The 25,022-nt window shown below is 55.6% G+C and overlaps 1 protein-coding gene across 2 annotated transcripts in view; it reads right to left on the minus strand.

The window, feature by feature from the left end:
- Positions 1–2,386: 2,386 nt before the first annotated feature.
- The window catches only part of DPY19L4 (dpy-19 like 4), a 32,167-nt gene continuing 9,531 nt past the window's right edge, over positions 2,387–25,022 (minus strand). Inside the window, exons 7-19 of one of the 2 annotated variants that reach the window (XM_055127031.1) lie at positions 24,535–24,658; positions 22,114–22,164; positions 21,893–22,024; positions 20,953–21,051; positions 19,847–19,920; positions 18,064–18,222; positions 17,380–17,499; positions 15,936–16,056; positions 12,974–13,030; positions 11,052–11,134; positions 9,816–9,948; positions 8,387–8,545; positions 2,387–6,575 (exon numbers count right to left, since the gene is read on the minus strand). In XM_055127031.1, the coding sequence (XP_054983006.1) occupies positions 6,411–6,575; positions 8,387–8,545; positions 9,816–9,948; positions 11,052–11,134; positions 12,974–13,030; positions 15,936–16,056; positions 17,380–17,499; positions 18,064–18,222; positions 19,847–19,920; positions 20,953–21,051; positions 21,893–22,024; positions 22,114–22,164; positions 24,535–24,658 (1,477 nt within the window). In that variant the 3' untranslated portion in view covers positions 2,387–6,410. Of the gene's footprint in view, positions 6,576–8,386; positions 8,546–9,815; positions 9,949–11,051; positions 11,135–12,973; positions 13,031–15,935; positions 16,057–17,379; positions 17,500–18,063; positions 18,223–19,846; positions 19,921–20,952; positions 21,052–21,892; positions 22,025–22,113; positions 22,249–24,534; positions 24,659–25,022 lie in introns of both variants that reach the window. The other variant, XM_055127030.1, reaches the window with a different exon arrangement.

Genomic DNA, 25,022 nt, shown 5'->3' on the forward strand with positions numbered 1-25,022 from the left:
TCACACCTGGCGATGCACAGGGGTTACTCCTGGCTCTGCACTCAGGAATCACCCCTGGCGGTGCTCAGAGGACCATATGGGATGCTGGGAATCGAACCCGGGTTGGCTGCATGCAAGGCAAACGCCCTACCCGCTGTGCTATCACTCCAGCCCCTATAGCCCCTAAAATTTTAAATAGGATGATACAACTGGAGTTAAATTTTTAACTGGATGGTGACTTTGGGGAAGACTCTTCAGGCACTCTGAACCTTAGTGTTCACTACTATAAATGGGAATTAATAATAGTGCCTGATCTTAAAATCAGGAGAATTTAGAGGCAAATTTGGAATAATCCAGGTAAAGGTAATAACAGAGGTAAGCTTTTCAAACAGGGCTGATACCTAAAACTATGAAGCCACGTTAGCAAACATCCTACCCATTCTTTTTTTATTCCCCATGAAGTATTTTATATGCAATGTCCTGATTTTCTCCTAGAAGCAAACCTGCCATTTCTTCTTTAACCTGGTGGGGAGAAAGGGTCCCAGAGTCACTTGTCCATTGTTTCCCAGTGAGGAAGAGGCTGAGTTGGGGCATCAATGGCAAAGAACTGGGGGTACAATTCAACACTGGAGACAGAGAGACAGAGATGGAGATGATGGAGAGGGGGATGAGAGAGAGAGAGAGGGAGGGAGAGAGGGAGGAGAGAGAGAGGGAGGAGAGAGAGAGAGGGAGAGAGAGGGAGGAAGAGAGAGGGAGGGAGGGAGAGAGGGAGAGAGGGAGAGAGGGAGGGAGAGAGGAAGGAGAGAGGGAGGAGAGAGGGAGAGAGGGTGGGAGAGGGAGAGAGAGAGGGAGAGAGGGAGAGGGAGGAGAGAGGGAGGGAGAAGAGGGAGGGAGAGGGAGGGAGAAGAGGGAGGGAGAGGGAGGGAGAAGAGGGAGGGAGAGGGAGAGAGGGGGAAGAAAGGCAGAGAGAGAGGGAGGGAGAGGGAGGGAGGGAGGGAGGAAGAGAGAGGGAGAGAGGAAGAGAGAGGGAGGGAGAGGAGGGAGGGAGAAAGGGAGAGAGAGGGGAGGGAGAGAGAGAGGAAGGGAGAGAGGGAGGATAAGGTCCAAGGCTATGGCTTCTGTTCTCCAGAAGAAATAGACATTGTGAACCTTTGGGAAAAAAAAAAAAACTTGCTACATTTTTTTTTTTTGGGGGGGGAGGGCACACTTAGCAGTGTTCAGGGATCACTCCTGGAGGGCTCCGAGGACCACATGGGGGATAGAACCCAGGTCACCACAGGTGAGGCCAGCACCCTACTCGCTGTCCTCTCTCACCAACCCGGGCTTATGTTTTCTTCTCTGCTTAATTGGTACAGCCTGGGCATGCAGGATCAGTGTGAAGGTCCTGCAGAGACGAGCTGGAGAGCTGGGGTCTGGGGCAGCGGGGCTCGCTGGGAAGCAGGCAGGACGTTGGCGGGGAAGGGGGTCGTGGGGGGCCCTTCAGATGACTTTGCCTGCTCTGGTCTCACAAGCTCTTTCTTTCCCCCCCAGTCTTCCTGCAGCTCCTGAGCACTGTTGGGTGTCGCCCCGAATATTCCAGCCCCATTTTCTCCCAAAGGAGAGGCTGCTGGATTTAGTGATAGGGTCAGACAGTTGGAATCCTAGCTCCTGTGTGTACAATGACAATTATGAAATGCAGACCCTTTCCCAGCGCAGACATGCTGGACTCCCTCACCAGCCTGTCCAACAGCCTTTTCTGCTTCCTGTGGACAAGGGGAATCAGGGCCCCGGGTGAGCGTAGGGAGGGCCGCGCCCTCCCCAGACATGGCTCCACTGCCATCTGGTGGCCGTTGTGGAGTGTCCATACTTACACACTGGTGCAATAGGGCAACAGGGTCCTGCTTGTGGTCCGAAAGGGGCAATAGGAGTGGGAAGGGTGTTTGCCTTGCATGCGGCCGACCCAGGTTCAATCCCTGGCACCCCATGATGTCCCTTGAGCACCACCTGGAGTAATTACTGAGCAAAGAGCCAGGAGTAGCCCCTGAGCATCGTAGCAGAAAGCAGGAGAAAAAAGTGCTTGGATGTCACCTTTCCTTATACAAATCTCGCCACACCCAGCTGAACCACATCTTCCCAGGCAGAGTCAGGGGACCAGCAGGGCTGACTCCTGGCTCTGCACTCAGGAATCACTCCTGGTGGTACTTGTGGGACCATATGGAATGCTGGGGCTTGAACCTGGGTCGGCAATATGCAAGGCAAACGCCCTCCTTGCTGTGCTATTGCTCCGGTCCACGAGATTTCTTTTTGGATTGATGAAGATTCTGAAACTGTGAGTGATACCTGCCAACTCTGTAGCAGGCTTAAATATAGACGTGTCTAATAAAGCTGTAACAAAGAGATGTGTATATTAATAGAAAACAACTGAACATTCTAAAAAGGGTTTTATTGTGAAAACAAAACAAGTAGTGTAAGCATTAAGTAAATCACTTCATGCTTGAAAAAAACAACATTTAATGTCACAAAATCCAAAGTTCACTAGCTTATGACCCACTCTTCTTATGATTTCTATTTGTTGAAATAAACGTCTTCCTTTTGCAAAGGAGGTACACGTACAAGAGGAGTGCTGGGCGGTTTGGGAAGTGATGCCCACATGGAAGGGCTCCTGCTCTTGTCTCACATTGGCTTAGGAAGGCAAGGCTCCGGACACAGTGCTCCTGCTGAGGGGACACGTACCTCCGGAGCTCCAGGTCTCTCACAGCGAGGATAGCAGGCGGAAGTGCCCAGGGACCCAGAAAGAGAAATGATTCACAGACGCCCTGGATGGCAACCAAATGCAAATCTGGTACTACAACACTCCCCATTTTTTAAATTATGGGAAACACTAAGTATAATCATAAACTTTAGTGGATCTAAACAGTGGAGTCAAATATATTCCTTTGACATGTTGAGATCTAATTTTACCTAAGATATTTAAAAAAAAACTTAAAAATGATGGGGCTGGAGCGATAGCACAGCGGGTGGGGCATTTGCCTTGCACGCGGCTGACCCGAGTTCGATTCCCAGCATCCCATATGGTCCCCCGAGCACCGCCAGGAGTAATTCCTGAGTGAAAAGCCAGGAGTAACCCCTGAGCATCGCCGGGTGTGACCCAAAAAGAAAAAAAATAAACCCTTAAAAATGAGCTATATTCCTATTTAAAAAACTGTTCAATTTTACTTGCAACTTTTTTAGAGCTATGATTTTAATACAGACTGGAATTTGAAACTATTAGCAGACACCAACGAGAGTGGCTCTGGCGTACTGTTTATACCGGACAAATGAAGAGACAATATACTGAAATTTAAATCAGAAAGTGGTTATTTGCTTCACAGAAGGTCCTTAAATACACAGAATAGTTCATAACATGTTCTTTAAATATTTTTTCATTTAACTTTACCCCTCCAAATCAACTTCCATCCAACTTTGAGAAACCCCCTCGGTGTTACAGAGACACACTTTCATCCACAAAAAGCTTCAAAATGTTTAACAACTCGAAAATCTGAAGGGCTTCTGAACCACTGATTTCTCCAACAACCAAGGGGACTGGGCCTGATGGGCAAGAAACTGGCCCCTTCTGCCTCGGGGGCCTGGAGTCGGGCCCAGGTACGCCCGCCTGCGTTTCTGCTTCCTCTGCCTCTAGCCCAGGCCCTCGGGAGTGCAGGGCAATCCGGGCATGTCCTGCGTGGGACATGCAGGCTCTGCACATGGCCAGAGCTGGGAACGGAGGAGCAAGTCGCTTTGAGGTACAAGGCAAACACTTCTGGCTGCAAAACTACCAGCTCCACAAAAGCACCCCAAATCTAGATGCCAATGTTAGGAGACTGGACAGCTGGCTCTCGTCAATGTCCTCCCCCGGCAGCAGGGAAGGGACATCGAAGAGCTGGCTAACCGAGCTAGCTGGCAACGCCAAGCCCACTCCACACTCTTCCGGGAAGGTGCACATGCGTGTGGAAATGGAACAGTAAAAACCACACAGGAGCGACTCTGGCGTGAACCAGGCTGAGGGAAGAGTCCCCAAGGCCTTGCAGCCAGGAAACGAGCAGGACTCTGCTGACCATCAAAGTAAACTTAGAAATAAAGAAGTTAAGGCACTTATCTCAATGAGCTTGCAACTCAGGGACAGGAGTCCTCTGCACTTCCTCCAGAATGTTCTTCCACCCGAACTGCAGGGACTGACTCCTTCAGCCTCGCCCAGGGTGTTCTCGGTACCCCTAAGGACTCTAAATGAACCCCAAGCCCAGGACTTCACCGGGAAGGAATGGTCACGGGGGTGGGAGGAGGGGGGTTCTGTGTTGCTCTCGACCCTGGTCAGAACGGAAGTGTATTAGCTCACCTGCAAGCCAAATATTATTATCTCTATAATAAAGCTTACATTGTCCTTTTCGACTGGTGCTCAATGAAAACATTTACAATTTAATTTTTAAAAAGTCCCCAAATCTACTTAAGATATAAATGAACAGAAGGGAAAAGTATCTCAGGACTATGTCGAAAACAACACAAACCAGGGGCCGGGGCGGTGGCTCAAGGGGCTGGCGTGCAGGTCCTGCGTGCAGGGGCCCCGTTTCCACCCCGGCACCACAAGGTCTACTGGGGGCAACCCCCAAGCACCAAGTCGGAAGTGGCCCCTGACCACCACCTGCTGTGCCCCCCCCAAAAAAAACAAAACAGAAAGCAAAACCCACAACAATCAAAGTCTTAGGATATTTGATCACAATATAAATCAGCAACAATTTCATGAGATAGTTAACGCCACATGGAAGGCACAGTTCCGATGTCCCCTTCAGAACATGCCAGGGGTCACAACACGCGGTCCCCGTGTTCGACCACATGCATGGGCACCTGCTCTGCGCACGGAGTGCTCTCTCGGCCTGAAACAAGCGCGCAACTGAAAACCTAAGAGACTCTTCTTTGTTTCTGGGCCATACCTGGCGATGCTCAGGGCTGACTCCTGGCAGTGCTTAGGGACCACATGGGATGCCGAGGATCAAACCCCAGTTGGCTACATGCCAGGCAAATGCTCTCCTGGCTGTGCTATTCCGCCTGTACCACCTTAATGGAACCATTACAAAGTATCTCTAAAAGCATCAAGTGAGAAGCATAAAATGACCTCGCCAGGGTGACGCTGCAGTTAAACAGCCGAACAATTCCAAATTGCAAAGCACCAGGGCCCTGGGCGGGTCAGGAGGCCTGGGAGGGCGGCAGGGGTCCCTGTCGGCAAAGCCTCTCCCTCCGGAAACCTGCCTGCCACAGGGCAGAGGGTCTGAGTCTCTTCTTATGGAAATGACCTGTCCAGGGTGGCCACAGGACGCCCCAGCACTGGGTCGGGGAGCCGGAACATCTCCAGGTTTAGCCTGACTGCCTTGCTTTTCTATTGGGCCACACGGGGTTGCTCCCGGCAGTGCTCGGGGGACCCATCTGGGGTGCAGGGACAGAACCGGGCCAGCCGTATGCCAGGCAAGCGCTCCGCCTGCCGTGCTCTCTCCTGCCCCACTCCCGACTCCCTCTAAAAAGGCCAAAATGTCTCATCTGAGAATTTCACAGAATCATTTCGAATATGCAGACAACACCGTAGAGGAACTTAGCGTTCAGATGGAGAAACCGCGCCGAGTTACAGCTGTCACTGTCGAGACTGGGGACGGCGTCACAGCCCGTGGGAAAGCACCTGTGCCTCCCCACTGCAGATGCGTCTCCGGACAGAGGTCCAGTGAACGGCACTATTTCCAGCTCAAAATGAACTCGCCCATTCTTAGTATACATATTTTTTTCTGAGGGAAATTTTTACTCAGTACTTCAGTAGAAAGCATGTGGGTTGATTATATAACCCATGTCAAGAGTTCTTAGAAACCTGAGCAGTAACCTCTGATGTGTCTAGTTCAAAAATATATAGATGACAAAAGTTACTGCTTTGTTATGATTAAACTGGTATCAAATTTAGGAACAGAAGTGAAAAACTAATCACTCAGTAGACAACCATAAAATACTATTTCATGCACTACAGACCAAGAAGGAAGTGTTCATTTAGGTAAGCAGCAGGTAAGGAGAGCGGCATTTCGGGACACTCGGATAAATCTTGATATATCTCCCTAAAAATCACTTTCCATTATAGACTTTCTACCTCGCTGTAAACACGTGCGTTTCAGCCGCCATGTACTGTTTATTGGAATCTTGCAGTTCTCCTGTGACCAGAATCACTTTGGGAAACTGCTCTGCGGGTCCAGGTGGCCGCAGTGATGTCCCATGAGGTACTTATTAGCTGTCCTATTAGGGATGCGTCAGAATCCGGCCTTGAAAATATTCCAGTTCCAGATGGATGTCCTGACAGGACGGAGCGCTCTGAGGAAACTGTCACCAGTGACAGGAAGGAGTGACAGGGCGCAGTGGTCGCAGGAGGCCCACAGGGGGCTCTCTCCCGATCAGGACTGAAAGGATATCACAGTGTTGATCTTGTACACGAAGTACGACCGGTTCCAGTACACGCGCGTGAAGTAGTTCACGTAGGGCGAGTAGTTAATCTTAACCTCGTGACAGAACCGCCCGTACTTCGAGTAGGTTAACTTGTCACCTTCCTCGCAAACAACCTATCAGAGAGACAAAATGTTCTGTGAGACCATCTGCCGGGCGCCCAGGAGAAAGGCGAGAGGTGGTCAGGCCCGAGAGGGGCACGTGTCCGGGGACCCCAGAGGGAAAGGGGCAAGGACAGCATTTCTGGGCCCAGAGCGGTGGCTCCAGTGGTGGGGCACAGGCCACGCATGTGTGAGGGGCCAGTTCACACCCACACTGACGGACCCCAGAACTGACCACCGCGACAGAAAGCTCTGCTGAGTATTCTCTGAAGTAAAAATGAGGGGAGGTGGACGGGGCCGGGGGGGGGGGGTGGTGGAGAGAGAAGAAAGGGAGAGAAAAGGGAGAGAGAAGGAGAGAGAAAGGGAGAGAGAGAGAAGGAGAGAGAGCCAGGGGGAAGAGAAAGAGAGAGAGGGAGAGAAAGGAAGAGAGGGGGGAGAGAGGGAGAGAGAGGGAGGGGGAGACGGGGGGGGGGGAGAGAGGAAGAGAGAGGGAGGGGGGAGACAGGGTGGGAGGGGGGAGACAGGGAGGGAGGGGGAGATGGAGAAGGGGAGAGAAGAAGAGGAAGGGAGGGGGAGAGAGGGAGGGAGGGAGGGAGGGAGGGAGGGGGAGAGAAGGGGCTGCCCCAGTGTGGCGAGACTCGTGGACCCCACATTCGAGTGTGAAGGGAGCTGCAGGCGCCCGTGTCCGGCCCCACCACCTGGGCCCATGCCCATCTTCTCATTTTCAAAGATTTAGTGCTCGGAGGCTGCAGACAGTCCATCGGGGAGGGGACTTGCCTCAAGGCGACGAAGCCGGGCTCGAGCCCCGAGGGAGAGACTCCTGAGCAGAGCCGGGAGTGAGCCCGAGCGTCACCCAAAGCCCAGGCCAACCAATGCAGGCTTCAGTGCTCGCATGATTGCCCGAGGAACTTTTCCTTTCCCCATCTTTGGTTTCTGTCTGTGGGTCCCCCCCGGCCCTGGCTCTGCACTCGGAGGGTACACGCTGGGCAGGCCCCCCGCCACCCACAGTGACTTGCTCACGGAGGCCACTCGGTGAGGAGACAGAGCTAAGGTGCTGAATGTCGCATCTCTCTGCTGCTCCCGAAGCCCACGGCCACATGCTCCTGAGCACTGCCAGGAGTGATCCCACAGCCCAGTCGGCCCATCCCCCCCAGTGCCCTCCCAGGCCGAGCGCAGGAGCCGGGCTCAGTTCTCAAGCACTGGCACGAGCAACTCATGAGCACAAAGCTGGGAGTAGCCCGCGCATGCCCGCTATGGCCGCAAAGCGAGCAGAAGCTCCCCGAATAAACAAGCACTCACCCCCTGGAACACGCCACGCGCGGCAGCACACTCAGAGCAAGAGCGTGTCCTCCGCGGGCAATGCCCCCTGGCCTTGGCCGTGCCCGGGTCAGTCTGGGCAGGGACGTGGGACACTGGGCTCTGATCTGGGCCTCCAGCCCTGAGACTGGCGGCGACTGCCCGGCTTCCAAATGCCCAACTCACCTTCCGGACTGTGAAATAATACTTTCAGTGACTTTTTTTTTTTTTTTTTGCTTTTTGGGTCACACCTGGTGATGCTCAGGGGTCACTCCTGGCTCTGCACTCAGGAATTACCCCTGGCCGTGCTCAGGGGACCATAAGGGATGCCAGGGATCCAACCCGGGTTGGCCGAGTGCAAGGGAAACGCCCTACCCGCTGTGCTACTGCTCTGGCCTCTCTTTCAGTAACTTCTAAAGAAGCCCCCACACTCTGCCACAGCTTTCCATGGAATTCTTAGGCAAGTTCCCAGACTAAAGTCTGAAGGCGGCAAGTCTCAATCTGACCGAACTTTCCTAGTCATTACTTACGTGGCCATTCGCGATGTCCAACAGATCCTTGACCCGACAGCCCCTGGTGGTCCCCACCTCGTTGCAGATAGCGTCCTCTACAATGAGGTAATTTGCCTTGTATGAGGTCAGGATTTTATAAATGTCCTCAGCGGAGCGTTTGGAGTAGATTTGATAGATCTGAAAAATAAACGAGAAAAGGGATTTTAAAGGACATTTCAAACCTCATGTAATCGGAAGCAGACACTGAGCCTTCCCGTTCGGGGTACAAGCCACGAGCCATGGGAAATAAAGATCGCTCAGCCTTGACTCCTGCCTCAGAAGCTTGTACCCATGTACCACTGACCACTTGCATGTCTTCTCTGGGGAAAAAGTCCAGTCAAGTCCTGGTTCCAACTGCCCAGTGCTGGTAACTGACACTAGAAACTGTAGAAGTTCAGAACCAGAGAGACAGTACAGCAGCCAGGCCACTCACCTTGCACATGGTCCAGGTTCAATCCTTGGTCTCCCGAGCCCCGCCACAAATGAGCCCCGAGCACAGAGTCAGGAGTCAGCCCTGAGCAAAGGGCCAGGAGTGAGCCCAGAGCCCATAGCCAGGAGTAGGCTCTGAGCACAGAGCCAGAAGTGAGCCCTGAGCACAGAGCCAGGAGTGAGCCCCAAGCACAGAGCCAGGAGTGAGCAGAGCCAGGAGTGAGCCTAGAGCCCAGAGCACAGAGCCAGGAGTAGACCCTGAGCACAGAGCCAGGAGTGAGCCCTGAGCAATGCTGGGTATGATCCAGGAACCAAAACTAAACCTTGTGGAAGGTTCATGTTCAGGTTCAGGGTGTTGATCTAATACGACGGGTTGGCAAAACCCCGCACACAGGCGCCTCTTCTCTGCAGCACCTTCAGGTGTATCAGGCATCACTGGCCACCGTGGCCAGGGGAGGGGGCCCTTTGACAGCACCCCCACTCCCCTCTGTGGCGGGCCCATCTAGACTCGATCCGGAGCAGCCCCCGAGAACTGCCACAATAACAAAAGCGGCCCCACTGCTGAGCAGAGACACTGGGCTGGTTTGCCGGGGTAGCCGTGGATGGGGGCTTACCCCTGCACTCGGGGTCACTGCTGGCAGGCTGGGGGACCGCCCTGTGCCGGGGAGAGAGCCCAGGTCAGTCACGCGCAGGAGCCGGACAGTGGCGGTGACGTGGCAGGTGAGGGCCTTGGGTGGACTGGAGGCCCAGCCACAGCCCACTCAGGGGTCTGCTCCCCGTCCCCCCACAGCCAGCCGCCTCCCCCCACACACAAGCCACAGGTCAACAAACTGAAAACAACAGCCCTGACGGCAGTGGCCAAACTTCCAACTGTGGCCTGTCAGGGGGTGGGCTGGGCGGTCGGGGCTGGGTGGTCAGGGCGGTCGGCCCTGAGCCCAGGTCTGAGGGTGTGTCAGAGCGCAGCGGGCCGGTGCCTTACATTCTCGTTCCTCCGGAGCAGGTCCTCGTCGCTGTACAGTGGCAGGCTGGTCACCATCCAGCCGGTGCACAGTCGGATGGCGGCCATCAGCTGGGGGCTGCCAGCAAACACAGCTGCGACTGGAGCCTGCCTCCTACAGAGGGCACACCAGGAGGTCAGCTTTCATGCCACCTCCCCAGCTGATGGGCGAGCACTCTCCAGGGAGCAGAGCTCTGAGTGCTGAAAGGCAGCCGCCAGCGCTCGTGACCACTCTGAGTCTGAGGCCAGCGGGGCGGGTGTGGAGGACGCTTCTCCCACACTGTGACTTCTGCCTGGGGACACAAGGACTCCCTGCCGTGAGCCGTGCCACCAGGGCGCAGAGACGGCACCCAGGGGTGCGGCACTCGACACAGGCCTCAGGGCTGTGGGCCCCACGGCAGGCATTCAGTGTCCCCCACTGTGGAGGAGAGAAGCTGGACAAGGTCACAGTGCCCTGGGAGCATGGGGAGGAGGAAGCAAGCAGGGAGCCTCAGAGAACCACTGCCCGAGCCATCTCACGGCAAGTCAGCCCCATGGGGCGGGGCCACAGCACAGCGGGAGGGCGCTGCCAGGAGCGATTCCTGAGTGGCGAGCCAGGAGCACGCCCTGAGCACCGCCAGCCTTTCTTGTCTTTATTCTGGGTTTTGGGCCCCTCACTGATCACTCCTGGCGGTACTTGGGAATAGACCCAGGCTGGCCGAGTCAAGGTGAACACCTTACCCACTGTTCTATCGCTCCAGACTCTGCTGGTCTGAAAAATACAGTGACACATCTCAAGGAACTGCAATAAGAACACCGGGAGCCCAAAGGCAGCGGGAGGAGTGCTTGCACTGTAGGGAGGGCACTTGGTGGGCCCAGGGTGCATGTGACCACAAAACACAACAATTAAGATGGAAAAATCGCAGTAAGCTTGGTGGCGGGGGTAGAACCCATCACACGTGGACCCCCAACCCACAGGAGCCTGAAAGCGCCCGGGAAGGGGGTTTGTTCCCTTTAATCCCACATTCCAGGTGTCTGAGGGCGAGGCTCAGATCTCCACCCTAAAGGGGAAGATGAGCTTAAGTACAAGATTAGAATTACAAGCTCAGCCACACTGAAAACATCCCCTCAAACACAGGCTCAAAACCCGAATTATGGGGGCGCCCCGGAGAGCCCTTCTTCCCGGGGCGGGGGGGCCACTCGCCCGCTCCTGTCCCGTGCAGGCTGGCCAGCTCTTACTTGATCCAGGTCATGAGCTCCACCGTGTCGGGCTCGTAGAACTCTTGGAGCTCCATCAACTCTGTCATCAGCCTCGGAAAAAACTGAAATGCAAAATAACACCCCCCAAAAGAAGTTTATGTAAGTGTCTGGAAAGTTTGAAAGTGTCACGAAGTATTCAAACAAGGAAGCAAGACCCAGTGCAGACCAGGCTGTTCGGCCGGTGTTCTTCAGGAACGCCTGGCGGCACCGGGGACTTTCTCACACCCCATTCCAATGAGTCTGTCCAGTTTATCCCGAGACCCAATGAACCATCCGTCTGCCCAAAGCGGTTAATCATCAGCCATACTTCCCGCACCAGAGCCAGACTCAACAAACACTAACAGCACCAAAGAAACGAACAAGGACTTGAACTTCATGACTCCCAGGGTGACGGGGGATGAGCAGAACGGTCCTTACGGTAACCCGAGGACCTTTTCTTATTTTCTATTTGAATTTGAAAACTGCCCGAATACTTTTCAATAGTAAGACCCATTTACTCAAAATACTCTTTCCCGAGTATAGAACGTAATCGAGGACAGCATCACGTCATAAACAGAGCATCCACGGGCACTCTGGAGGTATGTGGGGGCCGGGAGTCCCCCTGGGGGCACAGGCCCAGCAGTAGCCCCTACCCGCGCATTCCTTCACCCCTGGAACAGAAGCCCGATGTAGGATGACATTACTTTGCCCTTTCCCTCCTTGCCACAAGTAGCTTGTCCCGTTTTACCCAGAGTTTAGGCTTATCCCAGTCTCACCCATCAAGGTGTTCCCGAATCTCTCCCATCCCTTTGTTTAGCTATAATCAGTTCTCCATGTTCTCTTCCCCAAAACAGTTAATCCGAGGCTTTCCCTTAATCTGACTGCTAATTTGCAAGGTCAGACCTTCCTAGGATACTGAATTTATATTATATAAGTTATATTGCCTTTCTCCTCTTCTTGTGCCTTTTGAATAATTTACTTTAAAGCTATGTCTGTTTTGTATAGACACAAGAAGACAATATTATGTTTTTATAACTTGGGAATTAATTGGCCTCGAATATTATTCCCTCCCGGGCATCTGCTTTCTCCACTTAAGCCTCAGTTGCCCTCAGTTCCTAGCACCCCAAAGTAGGGTCCCCGACGTGGGACGGGAAGGATCCAGGGCAAGCGGTGAGTTATGTGCTACCCTGGCATCGAGATGGGCCTGGCCAAAGTGCCTAATTCTTAACTATAAGTTAAGAGCTTGATCATAGACAAATGCTGTCATGATGCAATAGTAATTATGAGACTGGGACCCTGCCAGGGATAGGAAAGACTGATCTGGCCTGAGCACTGTAGTCTGAGATTGAGATGGCCCCAGGAGAGCAATTCTATAAGCTTTAATGCATCTCTTATTGTGTCCATACAAAATAGTTAATATGAATTCTTATATGTTTGCTGGCTGAGGAGAAGAGAAACACATTCATGGGACTCCGCCCTTGGGTGGATCCTCCTGCTGAAAGAGAATTAAGTCCTAGGAGAAGCATCCCCTGAGGGAAAGGAATCTTACCCTATTGATGGTGACCACACCTATGTGTACGCCCCAACCCCCTCATGCTGTGGAGATTTAACTAGGCTGTAAGAGTGGGTTGGGGGGCCAGATCCACAGGGCCAGACCCATGGGGGCGAGATCCAGGAGAGCGGGAGAGAAGCGGAGGGAGAGAATGAAATAAACGGATCGAGCAACCAGTTTGGCCTTCTTCCTTCTTCCTTCCGTCGCCTGCCCTCGGGCGGCGAGACAGAGCAGCCTAGAGAGCCCGCGAGTGCACTCGCCCCTCGGCGTTCTTTAGTTTTTTACACAAGCTCCATTCTGCTGGAACCGCATCTCACGGGGACCCACCCGAGCAAGGCATGTCAGCCACAGGAAAGCGGGGCTTCCTTACCTCTTTCCACAAGCTGACGCCGATGATGGTGGGCACGGCCATGCTCAGAATAAGCGCCTGCAAGAGTCAGAAGGAAAGGGTGATGGGAAGTGACACTGTGAAGGGCCGAGCCTGCACGAGCCAGCCCGGGGATCCCAGCGCTGCTCCCAGCTCCCCTTGAGGCCCAGGGCGAGCCCAAGGAGAGCGGTGGGCTGGGGCTGTGATGGGCCTGCTTTCCCCACGGCGGGGGGGGGGGGGGGGGAGGGCCTGGGTGCTAGGGGAGAGATGACCCTGTGGGGGTCACCGACAGGGTCTGCCTTCCCCAGGGGAGGCTGGGGTGGAAGCACTGCAGAGCGGCCCCACAGGCATTTTGGGGGGGGACTTTGGTTTTGGGGCCACACCCAGCGATGCCCAGGGTTTTACTCTGCTCTCTGCACTTGGGAATCCCTCCTGGCGGGCTCAGGGGACCCTGGGGGATGCCGGGGATCAATCCTAGGTCAGCTGTGTGCAAGGCCAGGGCCTTGCCTGCGATACTGTCACTCTGGCCCCCCCCACGGTAATTAAAAAAAAAAGTGTTAGGGGTCGGAGCAATAGTACAGTGGGGAAGGTGCTGGCCTTGCAGACGGACAGCCCAGGCTCAATCCCCAGGACCTCATAGGGTCCCCCAAGCCCCACCAGGAGTGAACGCAGAGCTACAAATAACGCCTGAGCACCAACAGGTGTAGCCGAAAAAACAAAGTAAAAGAACATGTAAAAGTGGCGGCAAAGTGAGGGATTTGGTGCAGAAGCTAAACTTACGGGGGAGCAGAAGACACCAGACTTTGGCCAATAGCTTACATAATTTTAACGATTTTGCTTCATAACAGAAAAAAAAAGATTTAAATGTAAGGATTAAAAACTGGGGCTGGAACGATAGCACAATGGGTAGGGCGTTTGCCTTGCACGCGGCCAACCCAGGTTCGATTCCCAGCATCCCATATGGTCCCCTGAGCACCGCCAGGAGTAACTCCTGAGTGCAGAGCCAGGACTAACCCCTGTGCATTGCCAGATGTGACCCAAAAACCAAAATATAAATAAATAAATAAACTAATAATACACTGATATACTAAGTTAACATGGAAAGCAGCTAAAATCAGTGCCATATTAAACTAGAATTAGAAGCAGAATTCTAATGACAGTACGGTGGGTAGGGCACTCGCCTTGCACACGGCTGACCAGGCTTGATGCCGGCATCCCACATGGTGCCATGAGCACACGGGCGTAAACCTGAGCACCGCCAGGTACGGCCAGAAACAACAGCAGAAGAAAGCAGGAATTTGCCAGTCTTTCTCCCACATGACCGTCCCGGTGTTGGTGACAGCCGCATTCACGTCTCTGACCCTCTTCCTCCCGAGGACCCAGGGGGAGGAGGAGAGAGAAGGAGAGGGAGAGGGAGAGACTGAGTTTAGGAGAGGGAGAGGCAAAGGATGAGGATGACTGAGAGGGAGAGGGTGAGGAAGTGGGTGAGAGAGAATGTGAGGGTGAGGGTGAGGGCAAGGCTGAGAGCAAGGGAGAGGGAGGGTAAGACTGGGGGAGAGGCAGGAGAGGGTGAGGTTGAGGGAAAAGCTGAGGGAGAGGGAGAGCAGAAGGGGGAGGGCGAATGCAAGGGAGAGCCTACAAGTGAGGAAGAGGCCGAGTGAGAGGCTGAGGGTGAGGGAGAGGCTGAGTGAGAGACTGAGGGTGAAGGTGAGGCTGAGGCTGAGGAAGAGGCTGAGGCTGAGGGTGAAGGAGACTGAGAGAGAGGCTGAGGGGGAGAGGGAGGGAGAGGCTGCCTGAGAGGCTGAGGGGGAGGGAGGCTGAATGAGAGACTGAGGGGGAGGGAGGAAGCTGAGTGAGAGACTGAGGAAGAGGGAGGCTGAGGAAGGCTGAGGGAGAGGCTGAGGGGAAGGAAGAATAGAGTGTGAGGGAGAGGACAAAAAGCAAGGGTGAAGTCCACAGCAAGACTGCAGAGACCACCAGGACCTCAGCCCCCACTCCAGGCCCCTCCTGTCCTCATAGGTCAATGCGACCCAATGTTCTGCACCTCCTCTTTGAGGCGGCTTTTACTCCCTTTGCCTGGGCTGACTTCTGAACCGTGTGCCTTCCTCTCCCTTCATCGTCTCTTTTCCTTTCTTGTTTTCTTTTTAAGCGGTGCTCAGGGCTGACTCCTGGCTCTGTGCTCAGGGATCAATCCTGACAGGGCTTAGGGGATGACGTGGGGTGCCAGGGCTGGAACCTGGGTGGGCTGTGTGCAAGGCGAGCGCCCTCTGATCATCTCTCGAGACTGGGTGAAGCCGCACTGCCAGGCCCTGGGCCCCTGGGCACTGCAGCGGGCGGGACACGGCCTCTGGGGCAATGACTCCCGGCCAGCACCCGGGTGTCCAGGAGCCCACACAGGCAGGGGCCCCGAGAGCTGCGCGCCTCTTCCCTGACTGACTCCAATATGTGAGGCCCCCTGAGGCTGCAGCTGCCCTCGGGGTCAGAAGCCCAAGGATGCCTGTTGCACGGAATCTCTTTCTGCCTCCTACCGTTAGTCTTGGGAAGTTCTGCTCGTACTGTCCCCGCCAGACCCAGGTCAGAGCTGGGGCAGTGCAGCAGGGAGGGAGCTGGCCTGGCATGTGGCCAACCTGAGTTTGACCCCCGGCACCCCATCAAGTGCCCCAGGAGTAGTTTCTGAGTGCAGAGCCAGGGGGCATGCCTGAGCATCACCAGGTGTGGCCCCACCAAAACAGGCAGCTGGCGTGACAGCACAGCGTGTTAAGTCCCAGGTTTAACCCCTGACTTCCCATAGGGTCCCCAGAGCTCACCAAGGCTGATTCCTGAGTACAGAGCCAGGGGTGACCCCCAAGCACTGCCGGGTGTGGGCCCCCAAACAAAACAACCCCCCTAAAAACCCGATATTGACTCAAGGACAAAAGCGCCCCACAGCCCGTGCTGGGCGTGACACGGGGCGGCCAAGACTCACCAGCAGGACCGGGTGGACAGTTCGCAGCCGCAGCCACTTGAAGAGCGTGGTCCAGAGCTGCGGGGAGCACACGCCGGCCGCGGCCAGCATGCACACGTAGGGCGTCCATAGGAACTTCAGGCTGCAAGACACGAGGAGTCAGAGCAGCGGCCTTGAGAGGCCCCAACCCCAGCACTCGTTCCCCTGCGGCCCCACAAACAGCGAGATCCAAGCAACAACCGGCAACAGTGTGGCCTGTTCCGTGTCTGACACGTCGGCCACACGGGATGATCACAGAAGGGCAAGCATGGGGCTTCCCCTGGATGGGGACCTGGGACCCGAGAGCTGCATGGGCTGGCCACAGGCTGTGCACGCAGGAGGCGCTGTCAGCCCCCAGCACCCCGGGGGAGACTCCTGAGCACCAGCAGGAGGAGCCCTGAAACCAAAGGGAAATCAAGAAGGCAATTCCCGGGCTGGAGCGATAGCACAGCGGGTAGGGCGTTTGCCTTGCACGCGGCCGACCCGGGTTCGAATCTCAGCATCCCATATGGTCCCCTGAGCACTGCCAGGGGTAATTCCTGAGTGCAAAGCCAGGAATAACCCCTGTGCATCGCCGGGTATGACCCAAAAAGAAAAAAAAAAAAAAAGAAGGCAATTCCCGGCCCCACGCCAGGTCAGGAGAGGGGGCCTGGCCCCACCTGGGGAGTACACGCAAGGCAGGCGGCTTTGGGAGATCCATCAGCCAACAGAGACAAATACACCAAACGGCAACCTAGCGGGACCTGTGACACTCAAAGCACCCAGCAACCGCGTCCCCAGCAGAGCGGCCGACAGACACACTTGGGCGGACAGATGCACACTCGAGGGCTTCAGTTACTGTCCCTTTTGTGGGCCACACCCTTGTTGGGCACTCAGAGCTTTGGGACAAACGGCGAGTACGGAAACTCAGTAAACCCTGCTCGCTGTCCAGGGCACACCTGGCTCTGTTAGACTAGGAGCATTCACACACTGGGTTTTCATCAAGTTTTATAAATGTGTTCTTGGATCAATCCACTTTTACCATTAAAAATGGGGACAATCGGGGCTGGAGCAATAGCACAGCAAGTAAGGCGTTTGCCTTGCATGCAGCCGACTCTGGTTCGATTCCCAACATCCCATATGGTCCCCTGAGCACCGCCAGGAGTAATTCCTGAGTGCAGAGCCAGGAGTAACCCCTGTGCATCGCCAGGAGTGACCCAAAAAGGAAAAAAAAAAATGGGGACAATCACTGGGCCTGATTCCCAGGGCCCCCTGGTCCCCAAGCACTGTGGGGGTGGCCCAAGGTCACCAGTATACCTGCAAACAAACACAGAAGCACCAAGCCGGGCCTGGTTTGGACTCAGATATTTGCGGGGTGGGGTGGGGCCGTGTGGGGTCCGGGAGAGGCCGTCCACGCAGCCTGAATGCTCGGTGACGGCGCACTCACCCTTCGATGACCATGGCGAGCGAGCCCAGGAGGAGGGTGTGGGTCACGTGGTAGATGATCTCGGGCCTCTCTCCGATCCGCCCGTCCTCTAGGGCCGAACTCTCCCTCAGCGACTCACCCCTGGGAGAGGAAGCACAGGCCAAGGTCCCTGTCACACACTAAGGCACTGCGAATGGGGGCGCAGGAGGCCCCGAGGCTCCTAGGCCAAAGTCCCCTGGGTGCCAGGGCCCAGCACACAGAGGGCCAACTAGGTGTGACACCATCCACCGTCACAGACGTCAACGCTCACAGCTGAGTCTTGCGTGGCTACTTTTTACTCTGTCTGGTCTCGTCCATCTGTGTCCCTCGGACACTACGCACAGCTCAGTGCCGGGGTCACTCCCGGGGGTGCTCAGGGTGCAAAGCAGGCACCAGCCCACAGCTGTCTCCACACGGAGCCCACAGGTGACTTCCACAGACGAGTCACAGGCCGAGTGGCAGCACAGCCAGGAGGCACAGCCAACCAGGATCCAACCCCGACAGCAACAGTTCCCTGAGCCCCACCAGGAGTGACCCCTGAGCACAGAGCTGGGAGTCAGCCTGAGCACCGCTGCGTGTGCCCCAACCAAAACCACGCCAAAGCAGATCGACAGTACTCCGTACTCGCTACTGTGCACAGCAGCCAGGACGCCCGCGCGTGCGCACCTGAGCCTCCGCAGCATCACCTGCACCATGGAGAGGAAGCAGACGGCCAGCACCAGCACGTAGAAGGGCAGCAGGGAGGACTGCGTCAGCCGCACGAAGAAGTCCTGGGAGGGCGCCTGCAGGGCCTCCTGGCACAGGAGCCAGTTCATGGTGAAGTTCCTGTGGGGACACAGAGCGGCGTCCTGAGCCCTGAGATGGACAGCCGTGGGCGCACAGCCGACAGCAGCAGAGCCGCGTCCCCCAGCCCCGAGTCGCCGCCGGGAGGACACGGAGCTCATCTCCGAGACCCGCCACCGCGAGCAGCCCCAGGGCGCCTAGACCTGGGCCTTTTCATATCAAGCCCCACGCAAACAAGTTAGCTATTACTGCTTTTGGCTAGGGCAGTACCCAGGCGCTCGAGGTAATCCCAGTAGGCGGTGCTGGAACAGGAGAAGGTGTCGGGGTTAAGTCTCAGGCTCCCGCATGCAGACATGTGCTGGGATGCCCAGCTTGTCTCCAGCCCTGATAATGATGCTTGTTTCTGAGCCACACACACCCAGCGGGGCTCAGGGATCACTCCTGCTGGGCTTGGGGAGCCCCTCGGGGTACCAGGGATCGAACAGGGATGTCCCACACCAGGCATATATGCTGCCCACTGTACCATTTCTCCAGCCCCTAACTCCGTGTGTGTGTGTGTGTGTGTGTGCTCAAGTGTGCACATGAGCACACATCTGTGATGCTGGGATCAAATCCAGGCCTTACGCATGCAAGCGAGAGCTGGGTTACATCACTATACACGCCATTTATTATTTTAGTTTTTTTTTTTTTGAAGGGGGCTGTATGCGGCAGAGTTCAGGGGCTACTCCTTGTTCAGAAGACCATGTAGTGTCACATCTGTGGTCCCCCAAGTCTGCCAGGAGTAATCTTGGCACTTCCAGGCAGTGTCCCAAGAGGCTGAGCTGGGTGGGTGCAAGGCAGGCCGGAAGTCAGGGTTCGAGACCAGGCACCACCACGGTCCTGCCAGACACTGGGCGTGAGCCCTGAGCAACAGCACTGGGGGTAGCCCCTGAGCACTGCTGCGGGTGGGGCCCAAAACCACAATCACAGCCAAAAGAAACTAAACAACCTTCTCCTAAAAAATAAAAGACAAAACAGTTCTCCAAACTATTCTTGACTTTCCAGTCAGGCTGCAGGCCGGGGAGAGAGCTCCAGGAGCCACCGTGCACGCCTGCCTGCTCTCTCCCCAGAGCCCCAGAGACATGTGGCCCCAGCACTGCCCCCGAGCACCCCCGCCCCGTCAGTGTCTAGTACACGCTGCTCCCAATACCCCGAGACGCTGTGAAGTGAAAGGCTCTGGCAACCCCCGAACACCAGCCACCCACGGACCACTGCAGGCAGATCGGACACCCCGACTCATTCCGGCCGCCAGGGTCCACTGCTCCTCAGGAGAGCTTCCTGCAAACACCGCGCTGCTCTGGGCCTGGGCATCTGGAGCGGAGGACCTCAAGGGACTGTGTCTGCTGTGCACAGAGGTCTCTTGTTGTGGATTTGGGGCCACAGCAGGCCACGCTCAGGGCTTTCTCCTGGCTCTGTACTCCGGGGTCACTTCTGAGGGTGCTGGGGGGACCCTGTGGGATGCTGGGGTTCCAATCCGGGTTGGCCGCGTGCAAGGCAAACGCCCTCCCCTGCACTATGGCCCTGGCACCTGCAGAGAGAGCTTCAGGATGATGGAAAGCGGCCACACTTCTTCGGGACACGGCGGTCTCTGAAGGGGAGCGTGGCCGGGGGAGGCGCTGAGACTCACCTGGTCAGATTCAGTCCGAACTTGACTTCCAGGAAGCGCAGCATGTGCCCGTTCTCCTTGTGTGGCACGAAAGTCTAGAGGAGAAAGCCTGGCGTGAGCAGGAGGCACAGGCTGCCCAGCGGGCTGACCGCCACAGGCCACCCGCCACCCCTGCTGCAGCCTTCTCTGGCCTGCTCGGCCATTCTCCACACCGTTCCCTCTTCCCGACTCAGCCCTTTGCTTGTTTCTGTACTCTCTGCGGCAGCCCTGGAGGGGCTCAAGAGTCACCGAGGGTGCCTGGGGCGGAGCCCGGGTCAGCCACGTACGAGCGAGCGCCCTCCCCGCTGAACCGTCATGCCAGCCTCAACTCGGGCTGCCACGACGTACTGTGAGTTGGGCATCAATAACACAACAACTGAACCAGGAAAACGTATTCCTTTTTTCTCCTGAGGACTCTTTTGGGGCCTGCCTGGCTGTGCTCCGGGCTGACTCCAGCCTCCGGGCTAGCTCCTAGTGGGGCTCGGGGAACCCCATGCCAAGGACTGAACCCAGGTGAGCCAGGTGACAGGTGAGTGCCCTACCCCTGTTCTATCTCTTTGCACCATTTTTCTTTGTTTTTATGTACATCTAGGAAATAGTAAGAATCCTATTTGCGGACAATATACAATCATCCTTCAACTAAACATCTCACTGTATAAACCCTAGTAGTCTATCTCGTTATCCTCAAATTTCAGTGCAGGGGTCAAGGAGAAGGCTCCCAAGGCTCTGTGTGGGCCCTGAGCGTGGCATGGAGTAGCCCCTGAGCACTGCAGCGCCCCCAGCACGACCCAACATGGCACCCGTCTGGACACTAAACAAACACTTCAATGCAAATGAACTAAGTGAAAGTAAACGTGCCCCAGAGGACTGTGAGATGGTCTGTGAATTCCCCAGGGCCAGCCCTGGGAGGTGACTCAAGGGAGCAAAGGCTCCAAGCACTGCCAGAGTGACCCCCCAGCACCAAAGCCAAAACTCGAAAGTAAGCCCAAGAGGAAGGGGGAGGCAGAAAGAGGGCCCAGAGCCTTCGGGGGCGGGAGGGACGTACAGGGTGAGTGGGAGAGAAATCGGTGCCCGGCGCGGCCACTCACCTTCAGGAGGACGTGCACGGCCACCGTCAGGGCACACACCAGGTAGAAGTGAATCACGCTCATGATCTTAGCTGCGAACGTGCCTTTCTTCACGTTCAGCTGTGGGGGGCAAGGGGGGGGCAGCAAATGATCAGAGCAGCGAGGGATGATGACAGAATGAACCTCTTACAAATTCACCCCAGGGGCCAGGGCCAGTACAGCAGGGAGGATGCTGGCCAGCCTGGCTTTGATCCCTGGTACCCCATATGGTCCCTGAGCACAGAGCCAGGAGTCAGCCTTGAGCACAGCTGGGTGTGTACCCCAAACAAACAAAATTCACTCCAGAACAATTTTTAAAAATGCACATGGTGGGGGCAGAGAAAGAGAGGGGAAACATTTTAAAAGAAAGAGGTGGAGGGGGGCTGGAGAGATAGCACAGCGGGTAGGGCGTTTGCCTTGCACGCGGCCGACCCGGGTTCAAATCCCAGCATCCCATATGGTCCCCTGAGCACAGCCAGGGGTGATTCCTGAGTGCATAGCCAGGAGTAACCCCTGTGCATCGCCAGGTGTGACCCAAAAAGCAAAAAAAAAAAAAAAAGAGGTGGAGGGAGAGGGGGAGGGGGAGGGGGAGAGAGAAGGAGAGGGAGAGAGAGGGAGGAAGAGAGAATGGGAGGGATGGAGAGAGAGAGTGGGGGGAGAGAGTGGGAAGCAGAGCGGGAGAGGGAGGGGGGAAAACAGCCTCAAAGACACTTGCCTTGCATAGGGATGTTCAAATCCCGGGCACCATACAGGGTCCCCTCGGACCCTGGGCCAGGAGTGACTCCTGAGTGCAAAGCCAGGTGTGAGCCCTCCACCCGACACTGTCCCCGGGCACCGCTGGGTGTGATCCCCAGCACAGCCAGGGGTGGCCCCCAAACCCAGACAGTAGCAGTTCTAGCTGCCCCGAGAGGACTCTGGCTACCTGAAGGCACTTGGCGAGCGTTAAGGCGACCACGAGGCTCAGCAGGGGTGACACCAGCAGGGCCGAGTTCTCGAACTGCAGCAAGTAGCCCAGGAAGAGAGAGAACATGTAGATCTTGTACACATCCTGGACCTGCGGGCGGCCGGGGATCGCGTCAGGCGAAGCTGCTGGCGAGGGGTCAGCCCGGCTGGGTGGGGGGTGGGGAGGGCAGGGGGCGGTACCTTGCCCTGCTGGTGCAGGGAGGTGCTCTCGAGCAGGAAGAGCGAGACGGCCTGCAGGAACAGCAGGTAGTGGCTGTACTCCCACATGGCCATGAACGTGTAGGTGGACGCGCTCATCAGCAGGTAGCAGAACCTCTGCCGAGACGCCGGGGAAGGAGCGTTAGCAGGGGCAGGGCTGCGGCTGGGCCTGGGGGAAGCCCCCGCCCCGGCTTGGAAACAGCCAACAGAATCTCAGGCGTGTGAGTCGGCCCTGAGCAAGGACGAGTCTTGGGGGCAGAGTGCAGAAGGGAGGGCACCTGCCTTGCACACAGCTTACCCCAGCATCACAGGGGCCCCAAGCCCCGCAGGGGTCACTCCAGAGTGCCAGAGCCAGGAGGAAGCCCGGAGCACTGCTGGAGTGCTCCCCACCGCCAAAAAAAAAAGGATGAGATCCTGGGGGCCAGAGAGCGCAGTGGGGAGGGGGTACCTGTCTCGCATGAGGCTGATGGGGTTGAATCCCCGGCCCCCCAGAGTGATCCCTGAGCGCAAAGCCAGGACTAAGCCCCGAGCACTGCAGGTGTGGCCCCAAACAGAATCTCAATGCAGTGCCTTAGAGAGGCACCACCCACTCGGAGCTCAGTATCACATCACAACTTCAGGGATGGGGACGCAGGGAGGGGGACCCCCACAGGAAGTAAGGAAGAGGGGGAGGGGGATGACCCCGGTGGGGCTGTGGCTTCTGCTGCTTTTGCGATGAGTTCTCTATTCCTGGGTACACACATAAACACTCTCATACACACACACACACACACACATTCATATACACACTCTCACATACACGCTCATATATACACTCTCATACACTCACACACTCATGTACATACTCTCACATGCACACACTCTCACATACGCTCTCACATGCACACTCTCACACACACTCACAAATATACACATACACTTAAACACGTGCATACACACTCACATACACTCATATATACTCACATTCTTACACACTCACACACTCACACACTCATATACACACACTCATACACTCTCACATACACTCACACACATATACACACACTCATAGAGTTACACCATACTCATATATACACTCTCAGATTCACACACACACACTCACACACACACTCTCTCATACACACATACATTCTCTCTCTCTCACCCATACACGGAGGCGGAGAGGGTTTCAGAGAGGGAAGCTGTTAAGCTGAAGGACTAAGGGTCCATCCGCATTAACCTCACATACACTCTCACACACTTATACACGCACACACACTCACACACTCGCACATACTGTCTTTCTGAAGACCAGCCCGTTGCCTGGAGCAGAGTGACCGCCAGGGTCTGCGTGTAGGAGGCCTGCTGGGCCTCAGGCGCTGTCCCATCCCTGAGCACCTCCAAAGGGCACAGAAGTCACAAAAAGGCACAGGCCTTGAGACTGGGAAGATAGTACAGTGGGAAGGGCACTTGCCCTGCACATGGCAGACACAAGTTCAATCCCTGCCAGGAGTGATTCCTGAGCACAGAACCAAGAGTCAGACCCTCTTAGCACAGCTGGCGTGGCCCCCAAACTCAACAAACAAAAAGCAAAAGCAAAAAGTGCAGGGTCCTTGGTAAACAACATAACCTTGAAAATATTCTATCACTGCCTGTTGGCACAGAGCAACTGATCTGTAACTGTCTGTGTAGTGCACGACACTTTTCTATTTAAGAAAAGAACAATGAGGAATTACAGAGAGCCAAAAGGGCAGGGAGCCTGCCTGCACACCACTGACGGGTTCAACCCTGACACCCGCCATGTCCCCAGAGGCCCGCCCGGAGTGATTACTGAGCACAGAGCCAGTAGTAAACCTTGAGCATTGCTGGGTGTGCCCCAAAACTTAAAAAGTTAATTAAAAAAGAATTTTCTTGGGGCTGGAGCAATAGCACAGCGGGTAGGGCGTCTGCCTTGCATGCAGCCGACCGGGTTTGATTCCTCTGTTCCTCTTGAAGAGCCCGGCAAGCTACCGAGAGTATCCCGCCCGCACAGCAGAGCCTGGCCAGCTACCCATGGCGTGACGTATTTGATATGCCAAAAACAGTAACAAGTCTCAAAATGGAGACGCTACTGGTGCCCGCCAGAGCAAATCGATGAACAACGGGAAGACAGTGCCACAGTGCCAGAAAAATGTTATAGAAGGGGAAAAAAAGGCTGCACAGCACAATAGTCTTCCAGAATTCCTAATTAAAATTATATTATAGAGGGGCCGGAGCGATACTAGAGCAGGTAGTGGCCAAGCTGGTCTGGTCCCTGACATCCCACAGAGTCCCCAGAGCACTGTAGAACACATAGCTGGGTGTGTCCCAAAACACAAACAAAAAATTATGAATCAAATCCATAATTCATTAGAACACGATGAATGAGGCAGAGTTGGCCCTTACCTCTCCGTAACTATTTAAGTTGCTTTTCAAGTAGCCCGTGAGTGCCGCGACCTGGCATGCAAAGTATGGCAGAGCCCAGTTCTCTCTGAGAGGGATGGAGTACTCGATCCTTGTGGTATCTACCCTAAAACAGACCACAGGTAAAGGCAGAACAGCCGGACATTACATTAGATGCTCAAGTTTTCAAAACACTGACAACGCATTTCCCCACCGAGCGCATCACTCCCCCACTGGCAACAGAGGGAGGGTCAGGAGTGGCACTCGCCCTGCACGGGACTGACCCCGGCTCACTCCTCCAAGCACTGGGCGCGGCCCCAAAACAGTCCAGCGAGAAACACTGCGAGTGACAGAGATCACGGCCGGGGCACCACGAGGGACCCCGGAGACCTCGAGGTCACAGGCATGCCCGGATCTTGTTCCCAAAACAGAGGAAAGCTTGTAAAGCACAAGGTAAGTAAGCAAGGGCGGGGGGGAGCCCAGTGGCCCTG

The sequence above is a fragment of the Sorex araneus genome, chromosome 2 (assembly GCF_027595985.1).
Source record: "Sorex araneus isolate mSorAra2 chromosome 2, mSorAra2.pri, whole genome shotgun sequence".
NCBI classification, from domain to species: domain Eukaryota; kingdom Metazoa; phylum Chordata; class Mammalia; order Eulipotyphla; family Soricidae; genus Sorex; species Sorex araneus.